Source organism: Acanthaster planci, linkage group LG02, assembly GCF_054643075.1.
Source record: "Acanthaster planci isolate LZ-2023a linkage group LG02, COTS_SCS, whole genome shotgun sequence".
NCBI classification, from domain to species: domain Eukaryota; kingdom Metazoa; phylum Echinodermata; class Asteroidea; order Valvatida; family Acanthasteridae; genus Acanthaster; species Acanthaster planci.
In genome coordinates this window covers 32242688-32260301 of record NC_141778.1, presented here as the reverse complement: position 1 = coordinate 32260301, position 17614 = coordinate 32242688, and the positions used below count along the sequence as shown (strand labels likewise).

The 17614-nt window shown below is 42.3% G+C and overlaps 1 protein-coding gene across 1 annotated transcript in view; it reads right to left on the bottom strand.

The window, feature by feature from the left end:
* Positions 1-437: 437 nt before the first annotated feature.
* The window catches only part of pcf11 (PCF11 cleavage and polyadenylation factor subunit), a 30014-nt gene continuing 12837 nt past the window's right edge, over positions 438-17614 (bottom strand). The window contains exons 7-17 of the mRNA XM_087133720.1: positions 16508-16814; positions 13062-15532; positions 12307-12815; positions 10095-10204; positions 8968-9083; positions 8586-8672; positions 8130-8266; positions 7448-7545; positions 6708-6800; positions 4896-4931; positions 438-4714 (exon numbers count right to left, since the gene is read on the bottom strand). Coding sequence (XP_086989846.1) covers positions 2768-4714; positions 4896-4931; positions 6708-6800; positions 7448-7545; positions 8130-8266; positions 8586-8672; positions 8968-9083; positions 10095-10204; positions 12307-12815; positions 13062-15532; positions 16508-16814 — 5911 coding nt within the window. The 3' untranslated portion in view covers positions 438-2767. The remainder of the gene's footprint in view (positions 4715-4895; positions 4932-6707; positions 6801-7447; positions 7546-8129; positions 8267-8585; positions 8673-8967; positions 9084-10094; positions 10205-12306; positions 12816-13061; positions 15533-16507; positions 16815-17614) is intronic.

Here is a 17614-nt window from a genome sequence, read left to right as displayed (position 1 = left end):
TCCCGTTGCGAGATTCAGCTAATAATTCAACTTGGCGCGCGCATGCGTAGTTCCCGTTTCGAGATTCAGCTAATAATTCAAGTTGGCGCGCGCATGCGTAGTTCCCGTTTCGAGATTCAGCGCGCATGCCCTCTTACTTCTGGTGTTCATATTATATGAACAATTGATGGCGCTCTCCTTGAACTCAAGAACACTGCTCTCCTTGAAGTTGAAGTCAAATCAACGTTTGCAACTGGCAGTTAAACTAGCTTATCCTACGTTGTGATTTCTTGAAATTCAACGAAGTACATATCGCATAAAACTGGCGGTCGTTACACTCGCACATTTATAATAACAATTGCTTTTCCACACCACTGGAATTAATTTACGTATGCACGCATAAGTAGTTACATCATGAACAGAAATTTTCAGAGTGCAGACATCAACCAAACAAAATGTTCAACTTATATTGGCAATTTTGTGTTTATTTAAACTAATCAAATTTAAATTTAAAATTTAAAAGTAGTATGCACATAGAACCACACAAAAGTAGCATTGCAAAATTACGTTCCATGAATCTACTTACACACCTACTGAAGCCATTTAAACTGGTCAAATGAAACTTCAATACTTTCCCGTTTTGATGGAAACCAACAATGAACTTCCATTAGTGTTGGAGGCCTTAAAAAAAAACCAAAAAAACGTGCCGTTTAGTAACTGCGCTTTGTGGGCTGTGATTTGGGCTTGTGGCTCTCTAGCGATAATGCTTTAGAAGCAAAGGTGAGACAAATTAAAATGCAGTTTATCTTCCTTGTCGGTATATAAATCTGGGAGTCTCGTTACGCAATTTTCAGTGACCTCTGGTAACTGGCTATATGGCACACCATCACGTTTCACTAGGGAATTATACGCAGCATTTACAAATCGAAAATAATCAGAAACACTAGTATGACATGTGATTGGTCCCCTTCTTTAAATAGAGAATTATACTTGTCACTGACGAAAGGGGAAAAAACGCCAAGGGAAAATCTTTAAACACCTGTAAACTTCTTATCCAACATATCTTTTCACCGATGTCTTTTATCCTAAGCCAGCAAAAATTCAAACAATCACCACATAATGTCTCTTGGAGAAAGGACTTTGATAGATGAGTAACGGGAATATAAGATCTCTGGTGTACCAAAAGAAAAGCAACATAAAACCGAGAGGATGTTGATCTTTCTGCCACCAAACGTTTCATACAAAAATTAATACAATGATCATTGAGCTGATATGAAATTCCCAATGACAAAAAAGTCATACAAATAAACCCGTTGGGTATTTCAACTGCGCCTGCTCAGTACGGGGTTAGTTGGTAACAGCTACGCACGTGCGCGACAATCCGTCCCAACAGCGTGGCTATATACCAACTCGCACGTGCACCTTGTTCCAAAATGACCTTGGCTTGTTGAAATACCGATTTGGTTCCATTAACATAACTACCACCTTTGAAATCTTTAAAAAGTAATGCTCATAATGTGCAGAAACAGTCAGGACTATACTGTAAACAAGAGAAGGCCGTTATGCAAAGCGAAGCTCGTGAGAAAAAAAAAATTCAGGGCCATTCGAGATGCTCAAAAAGTCAGCATGTATACCCAGCAAGAAATGAGACCGAGGGGTACCCCCAACATGTCCAATCCCTATACACATTCCAGACTATTGTTACTTAACACATCCCCCCAAGATGTCTGAAAGGAATTCCCCAGATTCCTGCGAGACAATGACCAACACAAAGCGGGGGGGGGGGTTCTCTCCGTCTCATACCTTGCTGCGTATGTCAGCATGAAGGAGAGATCTCAAACAGAGATCTCCAATTTTTGGAGGAAAACTTCAGTTGTTTACTTCACTTTTTAGGTTGGGTGGATAGGCCAGTCCCTTTGGAATTATGTCTTGTCAAAAATATTCTCGAGTACTGGGGCAAACTGCCGGGGTCAAGGTGTTTCTTAAGAGACGAGACAGGTGGTTGTGGAGGTCCACAAATAGGCACTTTTTGTGTGCATGGGGTGGTACTAGGCACAATTACTTTGCGTACAAGAGCTCTTGCAGGTTATCTGAAGATGCCTCTTACCCCCCCCCTCCGGAAAAAATAAGGGAAGTCTTTCCCACAAGTAAATTAGAGGCGTTAACCTGGTCAAAAAATCACCGAAAGCACGGGCAGTTTGGCTAAATCATTTATAATTGGATGTTTTGTGCAAGATTTTCTTTTGGCAGTGGATAGTTAGCAGCCGCTGACAAATTTAACTATATGATAGTTTGCCAGGCACATGTGCAGTAAATTTTGTTGGGGGGGGGAATTCTTACCATGACAATTTTTTGTCTGATTCTATGCCAACATAGTCTTGACTTTGTATTCATCCTTCTTAGGACTTTTTTCCCTTAAAAAATTCTCCAGGGCCATGACTCAGAAAAAAAAGTACCACCCTGTAATTATAATCATAGAGTCAATTTACAAATAAAAGATGAAAATTCTTAATTTTGGAGGGTGAAACAAAAAGAACGACAGCTGAGGATCGGACCAACCTGCGAACTATCTTGTGAGATCAAGTCGTGCACTATCCGCTTAATAACAGACCCTCACTAAGATTTGTTGGCAATTTAATAACTGGCTTACTTACGCATACACATCAAAGAGGGTGCTGTTTACTTGTAGCCTGCTAAATACCATTTAGTTATATTTGCCAGGGACAGCTGAATATGTACGTCTTTAATTTTTCCCTTTTTTTTTACCTACTTTCAATAACATTTATTATCACCTATAAAACATGTCTCTCCTCCTTTGGGTATCTACCCGGGCCCTTCCTATAACACTGATTGCCTGAATGTTCTGCACTTCATTTACAGCTGTAGTTTTGCTCAAAGACTGCTTGTCACTGTCAGTCTGGCTGGGTTTAGCCACAGAGTCTGTGCTTTCTTTGGCATCTGTACCAGCCTCCTTTTGCGATGTGCTTGGTGCTTTTGCTTCCGGCTGGCTTTGCTGGGTTTTTGCCTTGCAGGCAGGATCACTGGAGACTGACGTCTCCCTCTCTTGGCCTGGCTTGGCCTCGTCGCTAGCCCCTTTCTGCACATCCCTTGGTTCAATTTTAGAAAGCAGCTTGGTGGATGGTGGTTCTGATGCTGCTCCTGTACTTGCTGGAGACTGTTCGGGCATCAGGCTGGGGAAGAACTCTGATGGGCTCGGTTCTACAGCTTCGGGTCTAGCTGCAGCCTCAACTGTTGTTTCTAAAGCCGATTCAGGCGCTGTTTCTGGTTGTCCAACATTATCCACTGGTTCTTCCTTCACAACTGTCTCTGCAGATGATGCAGTCTCAGAAGTACTCTCTGCTGCTGGCACGTTTTCAACAATAGCACTATCCTGCGGGACTGCCTGTGCATCATCAACTTCCATCTTCTCGGCAGCTTCCACGCTCTGTGGGTAGCTGTTGGCTCTGGCTTCAGGTTCATCAACCTCCATTTTGACTTCAGGGTCAACAAGACACTCCATCTTCACACCAGAGTCTACACCGGTCTCAATCAGTTCTTGCTTTACGAGTACAGTTGGCTCTGCAATAACAGTTGTCTCCATGGGTTGGTCTGCCCCTTCTGTCCTTGCTGTAGTCTGGCTGTTGACATGCAGATCTGCTGACTGTTCAATGCCTGTACTGCTGTCATTCTGTGGACCCACGAGTTGATCAGTTGATTCAGGTACAACAGCTGCCACAACACTTTGTGAACCAACCGGTTGATCAGTTGATGCTGGTACAACAGCTGCCACAACACTTTGTGGACCAACTGGTTGATCAGTTGATGCTGGTACCACAGCTGCCACAACACTTTGTGGACCAACTGGTTGATCAGTTGATGCTGGTACCACAGCCGCCATAACACTTTGTGAACCCACTGGTTGATCAGTTAATGTGGGTAACGCAGCTGCCGCAACACTTTGCGGACCAACTGGTTGATCAGTTGATGCTGGTACCACAGCTGCCATAACACTTTGTGGACCAACTGGTTGATCAGTTGATGCTGGTACCACAGCTGCTACAACACTTTGTGGACCAACTGGTTGCTCAGTTGATGCTGGTACCACAGCCGCCACAACAATTTGTGAACCCACTGGTTGATCAGTTAATGTGGGTACCGCAGCTGCCGCAACACTTTGTGGACCAACTAGTTTATCAGTTGATGCTGGTACCACAGCTTCCACAACGTTATGTGTACCCACTGGTTGATCAGTGGATGCTGGTACCACAGCTGTCACAACACTCTGTGTACCCACTGGTTGATCGGTTGATGCAGGTACCACAGCTGTCACAACACTCTGTGTACCCACTGGTTGATCGGTTGATGCAGGTACCACAGCTGTCACAACACTCTGTGGACCCAATGATTGATCAGTGGATACTGGTACCACAGCTGCCACAACAACCTGTTGACTTTCAGTGTTCTTTGGTTGATCTGTTGACTGAGGTGGAGCTGTTGGAACATTCACATCATTTCCAACTTCTCTCTTTGGATATGCTGACTGGAGTTGCGTAATAGTTTGTCCACTTGGTTCATTGTTGTTGTCTTTCGGTGCACCTGTCAACTTCTCTGGTGATTCCAACTGAATTCCTAGAGATGCACTGCGTTGAGAATATGCTGATAAAGGACTCACCATCGCATCAAATGAAGTATGTAGTCCATCCTCACCTGGGGTAGGGGTTTCTAGTAGGAAGGCCTGAAAAGCAAACCGAATACAACCTTGGGATCATTTTCCAACATTAACAATCTGACATGTATTTTGAACATAATATTGCTGCATTTTTATTGGCTCCTGTCTTCTACTAAGGCTTCCATAAAAGTCAGTATCTCCATTCACAATTCACATTACTGTGTTAAATCAACAGCATTCAACTTACATCCTTTGCGTCCTCGTAACAGCCAGGATGGTAGGTCTGAAATGTGAAAGAAACCAGGACAGATTTAATGGATATCACAGGAATTTAAGACCTCCAGACAAACAGTTTTTCAATGTTATATCTAAAAAGTATATACAGTCGACTCTCGTTAGCGAGCGCCTTGGGACTTACTAAATTAGCTCATATTATCCGGACCTTGTTGTATGTGAAAGCTGCCATCCTGCTTGACGTATGTATCACGGATCGACGGTAAGTAACATGTACATGTATACAAGTGTGCATAACTTTTTGTTTAAATGTAGGTATGTTTTGTTATATGAATTTGATTTCAAAAACTTTAAGAAAGTGAAATGTGTATGTACAGATTAATGAATAAAGACTTGTAATAAAGAATAATTATATAATGTAAGAACGGAGGACGCCGACTTTCCACCAGTCATGTTGATTTGGAGCTACACGTCCCTGGCCTCGCACACCATGATGAAATGAGATGCACGCACGTAACTTAAGTACATTAACATTTCAGTTGGTAACAAACAAGAGCTGCGCTTGTTGCACATAAAAATGGGAGGACACCAGCTATTGGTGGTGTGGACAGTAGAGGACGAATATTGGATTTTACTTTGGAAAGGCATGTGGGTTTGGTGAGAAATTATTAACAATTATTAACACTTTTTTCTTCAAAACTTGTGGATGTTATTTTCTTAAACAATTTTGGACTGAAAACCACAGTTTAGTCATGATTTTCTTAAATTGAGCATTTATAGAAATTTCAAAATCGGATGGGGCAATTTCTCCATGTTATGGGGGGGGAGTGGTAACAATTTTTTGATGGGGGTGGGCATTTTGGGGGGGATGGGTGTTTGGTTACAGAATACAATTTTTATTAGTTTCCTGGGGACTTTGGTCTTGGAGAATTTTTGGGGGCAGGGGATCAAACAAAAGATTTCTCTTGGTCTCAAACAAAAGATTTCTTTTGGTCCCAACATCTTAAGTATCGTAGAGCTTTTGCCAGCACTCGCCTCTGTTCAGGCAGCATGAGAGCTGCCACAAAGAATTTCTATGTTGGGCACGGGAACCTCAAATACCCACTGTTCGTCTCTCTTACGACACCGATCACAAACACCTTGATTCGGAGAGGGAAAACTGCAGTGCTGTACTACTTTACACGAATAAATTACGGAAGCAGCTTTCAAAATTAAATTGACTGACTGACTGACAAGTTGCCTTCAAAAAAGCTTGTGCTAAATAGACAGATAACAATAGATTTGCAGCCGGTGTGCAAAAAATGCTTGTATTTACCAAAATCTTGCACCATCTGAGCTCGTATTATGCATTTTTCATTCAGAAATGTACACAATTCAGTCTGGACTGGCAAAATATGCTTGTCTAAACCGGAGTCACATCTTACCCGAGCTCTTATTACCGAGAGTCAACTGTACCCCCTCTACTTCATGCAATGTCTCTGACCATTTTGAGTCAAACAAGGAGTCTTTGTTTAAATTCACAAAAGGTATTGTTATTCTGAACTGGACAACTCAAGGTTGTAGTGCTGATTTTAGTATTCATGAGTATTCAAAAAGCAGACAAAACGTTCAGAAGTTAAAAACCTGTCTGTCTTTATGACACAATATCTTTGACACTTAATGGTCTATTCTTGAACCTCACAAACTCTCCACATGTCCAATCAACAATTTGTTGACATGTAATGCCATTCCTTTTAAAGTTTAACACACTTGGCAATAGTTTTGTCAATGCAATATCTGTACTATTTATTTCAGGAAAGTGGGAAAGCAATGAGTTTCAACTTACACGTCTGTTGAATCTGACAGCATCTTTCAGCTTCCACACTTCCTCATCTTCATCAAAGAACTGCTCAAATGGCTCATGACACAAACTGCACATCTGTGAAACCAACAAGAGGGGCACACAAGTATTACCATCTCTTCAAAACTTCTAGATCTCTGGTAAAAACAAATCACTGTCAAAAATCAATCATGGAGATTGAAACCACATTGAATAGAGCAGAGCGGCTTTTAATACGATGTTTGTGTTGATTTGCAACAAGCCAATAAACTATAGAAGGAATTCAGGATTTTCTAAGAAATCAGTTCAGAAATTACAATTTATCACAAACTGCAATTTTGTTGAACTTTTTTTTTAGGGTGAAGGCAAAAATACAAGTTTCGAGAGGTGTGAAATGTTCTGGATCATCAAATTTTTTGTTGGGCTTATATACATTACAATTTTGTGCTGTTACACTCAAGACTTTGAGGACAAGAATACATGCATCTTTGGTTGGCTGAATTTCCAAGGGGACAGCTTTCTCGGCAATTTGATACCTCTGTTTAGAGAAGAACATAACTTCTTCATCTTCTTCTAGTATGGGGAAGATATTAATTTCCTCATCCTTTGAAAAACATAAGTTTTCCACAGTACTGTATTTTATAGAGGATCAAAAATAAATGAAATATGAACTTAATCTTTTTTTAAGGCTTTCCATGTTTAGTATATTCACTCATGCCTGGACAGGACTTTCCTCAACAACATACCTCATCACCTTCAACGCCGGCATCAACTGCCACACAGTGCACACCATCTTTGTCGGTCCGCGCCTGCAGTGCCATCGCTTCGAAGAAGTTACTTCTCTCTGCATGGGGATTGTCATCACCAAACAAACTCATTACAGACACCATGGGACACATCTCAGTAGGAAAAGTAGAATTGAGATCACCCCTGTAATCATCCATGTTTTTATTTTTAAAGATACTTATAGCTGAAACAGTAAAAACAGACCAAAGTTGTCTTCAATTTCAAATATGAAACTACGTACCTAAAAAAGAATGAACCAAATATTGAACTAATTTGGAGAAAAATGCACCACATTTTCATGAACATTAGGTTATAAACATCAATACCTGTGTATTTAAAATGGCAGCCCCAATCATATGTGTTTAAAGGATTACTCTGAAAATACAACTGATCAGTTTTATCTTAGGAGGCAAAAAAGAAAATGATAACCCTGATCGACATTCCTTCAACTATTTCTTTTTCTCTTTCAACTTATAAATAAAGCAAACTAGTTCATCGAAATAAAGGGAGTAAATCAAAACTTGTGAACAATGCATGTCACATGGTAACACACATGGAACTGAGGCCGTACACGTCTTCGCACTGGAGCTGCTCCTAGTTGCACATTTCTATTTCAATGGTCTGTGGACTGTGATACTTTACCTTCATCCATGTCATTGATTTCTTCAAAGTCTAGCCACTGGCCAACCTCATAGAACCACTTCCTGTTCTGGGCAGCCTTCATGCCATCCTTGTCCCGACGATTCTGACGGAAGTGCCAGTCCAGGTGCTTACGATATCTGGACAAACAAATCAGTGGAATTGTGGAGACATTAAAAGACTATTGTATCATGCAAGTCTATCTTTTAAGGGCTTGAATTTTAACCAAATATCAGAAAGCATTAATAAAACTGTATCAAGATCACACACCAATCAAATTTGTCATGCCTATCAAAGAATATTTTCTGTATAATTTTTGCCCGATGTAATAACTGGCAACTGTTTTTCTCCTAATTTGGTGACAAATTTATACTTGTCACACACATCAATGTCTCTCAGACAAAAGAAAAATGAAGCACAAGTAAATTACGCTAAGTAAATGAAAAAAAAAACACCAACCTGTCCATTTCATCAACAACAAAGCGCATCCCGCATGATGAGCACTGGGTCCCTGTATAGATGCGATTGATGACACCCTCATATCGACTAAAAGCAAACAAAAAGTTACAAATATATCAGTCCAAATGCATAGACACAGAACAATGGCAATACAAAACCTGAGCCACAACATATTAATCCCTGAAACAGTGGAGCTCCAGAAACTTTTCAAAACCCTCTAAAGAATATCAATGATCACAGCACACAGAGACAAGTCTTGGACTGGTTTTAGTGGCAGAATTAGCCCTGATGCGCATGTACAATGGTGAATGTATAAGGCCATCATTTTCCAATGAAAGCAGGGAAAACAAGTAACTTCTGGCTATTCTTGTCCCTTCCTTACCATTTGAGTTCCTCTGGGTAGAATCCAAGCTCTGGGACAAATGTGTTCTCATTCTGTTCTGCAACTGTAGGCTCTGACTCCTCCTTGCCAACTGTTGGGGGTGGTGTTTCAGTTCCCTAAATGACAGAACCATAGACAGTGAACTTTTACGACAAATCACAATTAAAATTATTTCTTTCACATAGCACAGAGTAACTACTATGCAGGAACTGATGTAGTCAGTGAGTAACAAATTCAGGACTCTAGTGGATAAGACCTTTGCACTACTAAACAGAAGGTTCCAAGTTTGAATCCAAGCAATACACCCTCCACATTTCCTTAGAAAGAAGTGTGTGCGGACAGTACAATGTTTGGAAGGCAAAATGTGATGGGAAATACAAGGTGACAAGCAGACGGAAAGGAATACGGGAAATTCACAATGCTGGGCACCACCAAGAGGTTTTTTATGAATTGCATTGTGGGAAAATGGTCAACAAAAAATATTTGTGCCGGCTGAGCTAGATGCTGGGAACTTGGATTTTTCTGCTTTTTTGTCTGGGTTGAAGATTCGGATGTGTTCAGAGTATCAGTGTTAATTATTATACACTGATGTTTTTTGTGAGGCACGGAATGCCTTGATAAATCACACATTTCCTTAAATTTGTCTACTGACATTCATTCAAATGCAAATTGTGGCAGGTCGGCAATTTTTTGTCATCTATAAACTTGAAAAGCTCTTGGTGCTGCACTGCATTGTGAATTGCCTAGTTTGCTAGTTGTATAAAGATCAATCCATTAATTTAAACAGTCCTCATTTCTTTCATTTCAATATAATTTTACATACAGCCCAGTGGTTGCACCCCACTCCATGACTGTGCACCAATAATGACTAACGGAAGTCTGTCATGCAAGTAATTTGCTTATGACGCATGGGCATGCAGTGTGGCAATGGAGAGACACATAAAAGTTGTTGCCAACACGAGCAATGGCTGCATCATAATCGACTGGTGATGGACTCACAACCCTGACAGCATGCAAGAGGTAATTCCCACCAGGTCCCTTAAAGTAATGAGCAGTGAAAGAAACAAAAAGGGCCAAGCTGACAACCCTGATATACTAAAAATGCAACATACTTTGGCTTAACTTACCTGTACCACAGGGGAGTCACTTCTGGTGGGAGGGATAATTCCAGTCGCAACTAGCTTGGCAAAGAGCGCACTGACATCCAGAGGTGCTGCCTGTTGTGGGGGTGGTGTACCTGTTCAAATGATGAAAAAACTTTTATATATGGCAAACTCTTGGTAACTTGAACCTCAGGGACGTTGATAAAAAATTTGAGTTATCATGAGTTTGCCAAGATTTCATGTTTTTGTTACATAAAATTTTCTAGTGAAATGATAAATAAAATATAAACCGTCAGAACTGTACTTTTTTGTGACAATTCTTTGGTTCGGCACACACCGGGGTGCGACGCACACAGCACTGTGCTTGCTTGCTAGTGTTAGCTGGACCAGCACAGCTGTGGCCAGGGTTTTCCTGTTCGGTCACATGATCTGTTTGTGTTCGTCTTTTCATTCCTTAACCTTTTCTTTTGTACCTTTAAAAAAGTTAGAGTGAGATTAGGTGACGCTACAAAGCAGATCATTTCCAGCACCATGCTGGGAATGCATGTCCATTGTGTCTACATGGGCTGTGATTGGGCTGTGGTGCGCAAGTGCTGGCAGCAGCCAGGCTTTAGCCGTGGCACATGCTGTGTAGTTACATGGCCACCATCAAGAATCAACGATTGGACTGCATGCATGCAGACGACATTTGGGCAAAGATAGCAATCGGGCTTACTTGAAAGCCAGGGTTTGTTTAAGCCGTGGTTGCAATGACTCGTGCTGGCAAGCACGCTCTTGTCCTCACGCTAAAAAGACAAAGTGCGGTTTGCAGAAATGACTCACATATAAAGTCTCCTATTCTTTTCCCACTCATTGTCTGTGATTTGGAGGTGGTCTGTTTTGATTGGCCCCTTGAAAAATTTCAAGTTAACTGGATGCGGTGTTGGCATTTTGAGTTAAGGAAGTATTTTTGTACATAAAAGCCAATTCTTTTGGCAGGAATGAAGAATGTCTTCGATATAAGTGGAGTTTCGAGCTACCCAACTTTGAGTTATCGAGCGTTCACTGTATCAGCAAATGTTCTTAGTTCTTCCTATCCATACATCCTTTGGGTTTGAATTGTGTTTAAAATGTATACAAAGGGCATTACTGTCAGGCCGCGACAAATTTTGTTTTTTAGCTTGCCCAATTGGGCTGGCCATGCCATAAGTTTGCTTGCCCAAATTGGATTGACACTTGCCCAAGATTTCTTGGAATCCACGATTAGGCCTATTATGGTTATTTAACTTAGGCCTACTGCATGAACACAGTCTTTTATTAGGCCCCCCAAAAAGTTGTGCTTCCAATTACATGCCTCTCAAAAATAGGGTCTGTAGATAGGAAGTTTTTTAGGCCAATTTTTGTGCTAATTCACTGGCATGAATGGGGACAACAGCTTCCAAAATTATCTCAAAAAATGATGAACACCTGTCTTAATCTACGTAAAAATTTCTACAGTCGACAATTCACAAGAATTATGGACAATTCACAGGGCTACTCAGACAATCATGATGGCAAACTAGCCAACGATGTCCGTGTGTCACCTGGTAAGTGTGCGTGATGCATCCAGACGGCCAGGCAATAAGGCTTGCGCCACGAAGGGAAATTTGTTGAAACATGCTTGCTTCAAGTACGAGCAAAACAACCTCAAATTAAATTCATGAACACAGAAAATACATGCATAAATAAGAGACCAAGTTCTGTGAATTAACTTGCAGAGAAGCTCTTACAACTTTTTTTTTTGATTTGCAGCTTTAGGGTTGCATGCTTGTACGGCCAATGTAGAATAATCGCCTAGAATGTACAGTACATGTATAGACTGGTTTTGGTTGCTACATTTCCATCACACATTCTTTTGCATGGGCGCGGTGCAGCTGGAACCAGTGGGATTTCGTTTAAGGTATTGAGCTTTGCGCACGTATTTTTACCACTGCGACAGTGAAACGTGAATGGGAACTCGTGAAAATAACTGAAGTTTCTTTTCAAAAATTGCAAATGTAAGTAGGAAAACTCATAAAAACAAGCATTTTTACATGAGAAACAGTTACTGGAAGATGTTTTTTGCAGACAGACAAGACATCAGCTTTTCTGGACTTGCCTGAACAGGCACACTTAGTCAGAATTTTAATTTACACGAATGAGAATTTGATTGCCCTGGGCTATCGGACAGGCAGTTCATCACGGCCTGTTACCTTTATGAATTTTAAAAGGCAATTACCTTGCGGATTTTCTGACAGCATGAGATGTGGCGCTCCCATCCGGGCAGGGTTTAGTGTCCCAGGGGCAGCCATCTGTCCAGGTTGAGGTAAGCCTCTGGGGTCAAGGACACCTTGTTGGGGTTCCTTTTCAGACATTGTAGTTGGTCTGATGACTCCTGGGAACTGCTGGGGGACGGCCTGCACTCCAGGCACCATAATTGGCCTCTGCCCTCCGGCTTGACTTAAACTCATCGGGGGAAGTCCTGCCCCCTGCAAGATGCTGGTGGCAGGAACAAGTCCAAGACCCAGCGGGTGAGGACCCTGGAGACTAGTGGCTGGCCCGCCAAGGACCTGGAAGGGAAGCACGCCTATGCTGGGCATCCCAAGGCCTGCAGGAAGATTTAAGGTAGGGTTTACAACTGGCAGATGCTGGGCCTGAGAATGGGGTAAAGGCACTGAAAGTTCTGTGGATATTGAAGGTTCATCCTGAGTCTCCATTGGCAGGGGCACAAGTGAATGCTCTGCAGGCCTGAAAAGACAAAATAGACAATGCTAATTAGAAACAAACTTGATAGAATGGCATATGAATTACCAATAGTTAACGTGTTAACAATATTTGCAATGTTTTTGAAAGGAATGACAGAAGTAAAATTCTAACTTTGCTACAATTTCAAAAGTGCAAGATGTTTCTACAGAAAGATTGAACTGATTTCTAATCTTTTCCAAAGGTTTTATCATGTAACTGTTAAAGCTTGAAGGAGAGCAGTTATCTTACTTTTGGTCCAAGAGCAGCAGTTGGCGTTCATCTCTGTCTTTCATTCGTAGTAATGGTCCAGGTCCCTCCCTGGTAGGACCTCCCCTTTGTGGGCCTTCAAATCTCTCTATGGTGGATGGTACTTCACCAGGGAAGTCCGTCTTCAATGGCTTTGGTTTTATCTCCTCTTGCTGAGCATGGTATCTTTCCTGTCTTGGGTCACGGTCATGTGGAGGGCCACGTCTTGGGTCTCTATCCTCTTCAAAGTCTCTAAGAGGGCCATCTCTTGGAAATCTTGCAGGAGGACCTTCTCTAAACTGTTCACCTCTCAGTGGGCTTCTCCTAAACTGGTCTCTAAATGAGCCTTCTCGGGGAGGACCGTCTCTCAGTGGACCTTCCAATGGAATGCCCTCTCTAAATGAACCTTCTCTATGAGGTCGATCATGTGGTGGAAGACGTCCTCTGAATCGCTCAAAAGGTGGACCATCTTTAAAAAAGCCTTTTCTTGGAGGACTACCCCTGTCTGGAACTTCTTGCTCAAAGTCATCCCCAAACAGGCCCTCTCTGTATGGCCCTTCTCTGGGAACCCTTCTTCTGAATGAACCCTCTCCGGGTGGGCCTTCTCTGAAGGGACCATCTCGTGGTGGGCTTTCTCTGAACTGACCCTCTCTTCCTAAATCATCTGGAAAAGAACCTCTTGGGGGACCAACTCTATGGCGTCCGTCTCTGAAGGGATCATCTCTAAACTGGCCTCTTATTAGGCCTTCTCTGGGGTGACCTTCCCTGAACAGGCCTTCTCTTGGATGACCCTCTCTATAAGGGCCTTCTCTTGGTATGTCATCATCATACAGGGTCCATCCTGGTAGAATATCTCTAAATAGACCGTGTCTGGGCAGACCATCTCTTAACTGGCAATCCCTGAATGGACCTTCTCGTGGAGGACCTTCTCTAAAAGGCTGTTCCCTGCCATGTTCATTTCTAAAAGGTCCATCTCTTGGTGGACAGTCTCTGAATGGACCATCTCTGGGTCCTCCCCGCAGTTGCCCTTCTCTTGGTGGACCCTCCCTAAATTCCCTTGGAGGGCTCCGTCTTAACAGATGATCTTTATGTGGTCCCTCCCAGAAAGGTCCTTCCCTCCTTGGTCTATCTCTAAATGGACCTTCTCTAGAAACTTCATCAAAATATCGTTCCCTCTGTGGGTGATTTCTTGGCACAGGTTCACCATGAGGAATTCTTGCAGGGAGATCACCCAAAATGCCATCTCGTAATGGGCCTGGTCTTGGAAGATTATCTCTTAGTTCAATTTCAGGGGCACCTTTACAAAGCCTTGGATCCCTTGGATGGTCTTCTCTTATCTGATTAATCCTTGGTGGATGATCCCTGTGTGAAGGACCTTCCCTTGGAGGAAGAGGAACTTCTCTGGATCGCATACTATCTCTGTCTGGATTGACTGGACGTCCTGGACCTTGACGCTCATCACAATCTTTTCCAGCTGGGAACAAATCCTCTAAATCATCTGCTTCTCTAAATGGAGCAGGCAGCACATTAGCTGACTCATTATCTGTGGAATTTCGGCGCTCATCCATGTCCATAAGAGGTTGGACTTTGTTCTCTTTAAAAACTGGGGGCTTTATTTCAAGGTTCTCCTCAAAAGCTGAGATTTCAACATGGACCTCAGCTTCGCTGCCAGAGCCCTTCTTTTTCTTTTTTCTGTTCTTCTTTTTACCTTTACCCTTTCCAGTTTCTTCTGTCCCTTCCGTGTCTTTTGTTTCCATGACCTCTGATGCAGTACCCTTAGACTCATCTAACGCATCTGATTCTTTGTCTTCTGCCACTGTCTCAGGTTGGTCTTCTTTTCCAGACTGATCAGTATCTTTCTCTCGAGTCTCTGATACAGCATCAACAACTGTTTTGACCACGGCATCACTGCCACATTTTTCTTCAGGCTCTGGCGACAGGGGACTTTCAAGGGGTGGGTTAGTAGGCTTTCCTGACTTCAAAATGGACTTTAGAGGGGGCCTTTGGGGTTCATTCTCGGTGAGCTGGGTCTTTACTCTGTCATCACGATCCTTCTGCACATGGTTCCTGGTCCTGTCATCCTGGTCAACACTTGGCAGTTTCAACGGTTCATCCGTTGATTTTATCCCTGGTTTCACTGGGTCCTCACCTCTAGACTTGGTTGCTGGAGCATGCAAAGGGTGTCCTGGGTCAAAGACTCTCATGTCCACATCCTGAGCAGATGACCTGCGATGGTCAATGTCCCTCTCTCGTGGCCACATCCCACCTTTTCTTGGGTCTGTGTGCGATCTTGGGTGATGAGGCACTCTTGGATCATCTGGGTAGTGCCTCCTGAACTGCGAATCATTGGGGTGGCGCTGCATGTGCTCATCATCTTTTTGTTGTCTCTGGATTTGATGCAGCTCAAACAGTTCACGCAAAAGTTCTTGATGTTGCTGGTGGGTCAATTCACCAGAAAGGAGTTGCTTTTCAGCCTGAATTTAAACAAGGTTTATAGAAAGTTTCAAACGGGGGCTACTGAAAAAGCTATTTAGCATGGCACAAACTTACACAAACTGAATTCACATGCTTTAAATATGGAATTTATCTGCAGTCTGTAATGTAAACTTGGTATTCTCTACCTGGTGTTGGATTAGCAACTGTAGAAAACTATCTGACCAGATTAACCACATCGTGCCGGGGCATTTTTCAACGTTGAGGATGCTGGGCCGGCATGACTATCATTTTTTTCCGTTTTCAAAATCCTTCAACAATTTATCATTCCATTTAACAGTCGTTTATAGCCGCACAGAGTAATCTTTAGGCACTGCTCTAAGTTGACAGGTGACCTTCATTGACACCCGAATATTTCAGCCAGGCCTGCAGCCTTGTAAACAGAGCCCTGATTGTGCGGTGCTACACAACTGTCTTTTGTTCACGAACCTGGCTCAGTGCACTGCTGACCTCTTTTCAATAGGGGCCAGATTAGCATGCAGCGGTGCTGTGTGGCTCATCGCTGCGGTGGTGGAGAGCTTTTGTCCCCGGTGGTAATCCGCTTGCTCTAAATACCCCAAACCCTGGTAAACAGTTTCAAAATAACGCTGGATTATCACCACTTCTGAGAGTGAAAAATGCCGGTAATGCCCAGCAGCCTCGTCTTTTGTTCGGAGTACGGTCTTTTGTTACAGGGCCCTGTTTCCTTTGTCCGAGTTCGGAGACCCCGGCCACACATATAAACCATACGGCTCCGATTTCGGAGTCCCCGGCTGGTAGTGGTTAATAACCAAGAATTTTGTAATTTAAAAAAATCACATTGAGCTAAGTTTGCATTATATCAGAAGAAAATGCACAAAGCAACAATAAGGTTTATCTTTTGACATTTTGACCAATGGGCATTCAAGGAGGGTGAAACTGAAGCAGACACCTCACATGGCTTAGAGTGTTTTTTCTTACTTTATCTCAGTAATTACCTGTTCTAAAATGAAGGCATGCTTATCCAGTGACAACTCCTTTGGAATGCGGACACCTGGGTCGATGCTGAGTCGTCGTCTGGGCAGTGGCCTTTCTCTCCAGCCTCCAGGAGGGGAGATCATTTCTCTTTCGTACTCCAGTCCATCAAGGGGATGGTCACTTCCCCGGCCGCTAGGCTCAAGGAAAGGTCGTGGGGGTGGAAGTTCCATCAGTGGACGAGGTCTAAGGGGCTTGTCATCTGCTCTGTTGTCTGGGTTCGGTGTCTTCTCTTTTTGCCGACTATCCTGGTCCTTAGAGTCAGGTGTCCTAATGAAGAAAACAATGCTAATGTCAAAAATCAGTTACTTCGTTTTTGAGAAACTGTGTTCTATTACAAATATTCCTACTGTACTTTTAGTACTGTTAATATTTCTTAAAAGCCGAGTACAATGCAGTGGTGAATGGTAGTTTTACCCGTTTTTCAACTGAAACATTGTATTTTGTATTTTTTTAGTATTTTGTTTATCAACGATGTTTGGCTACTTTCACCCTCACTTTGTCACTGTTTTCACAAAGACCCACACGTCAAAAACGGCATTTCTTTTTAATTTTTATTTGTTTTCACTCTTTTGTTCTAAAACATTGTACCTGATGTTTTTGACGTTTCCTCAAGCAAAACATCATTAATGTCCAAATTACATTAATGTTGTTAGGGCCAAAATCTTGAAAACTGCATTTTGTGTTTTCATGTAGAAATACAAATCTGACTGCCCCTTGTACCCATACAAAACTTATTGACTGGAAGGGCCGTAAAGGTCAACTGAGGTTTTCGTTTTCACAAAGAGACACAAATCTGTTATATTCACAGGGGCTTGTGCATAAACATGCACACCCCTTCCCTCTGGAAAAATACATGGAACAGAAGGGCTGAAATGTAGGAAAACATGGATTTTCGATTTCACAGACAGACGTGCATCTTTACCAATTAATTTTGGCTAATAGATTCAGGCACTGTGTTCATTTTAATTACTTAGTTCAGGCAAAAGTTTATTTCTCAAAGAATAATTTGAGGTTTTTTCAATGCATGAACTTGTTCTGTATTATCTTGAAATCCAGTTTTTCTTCAA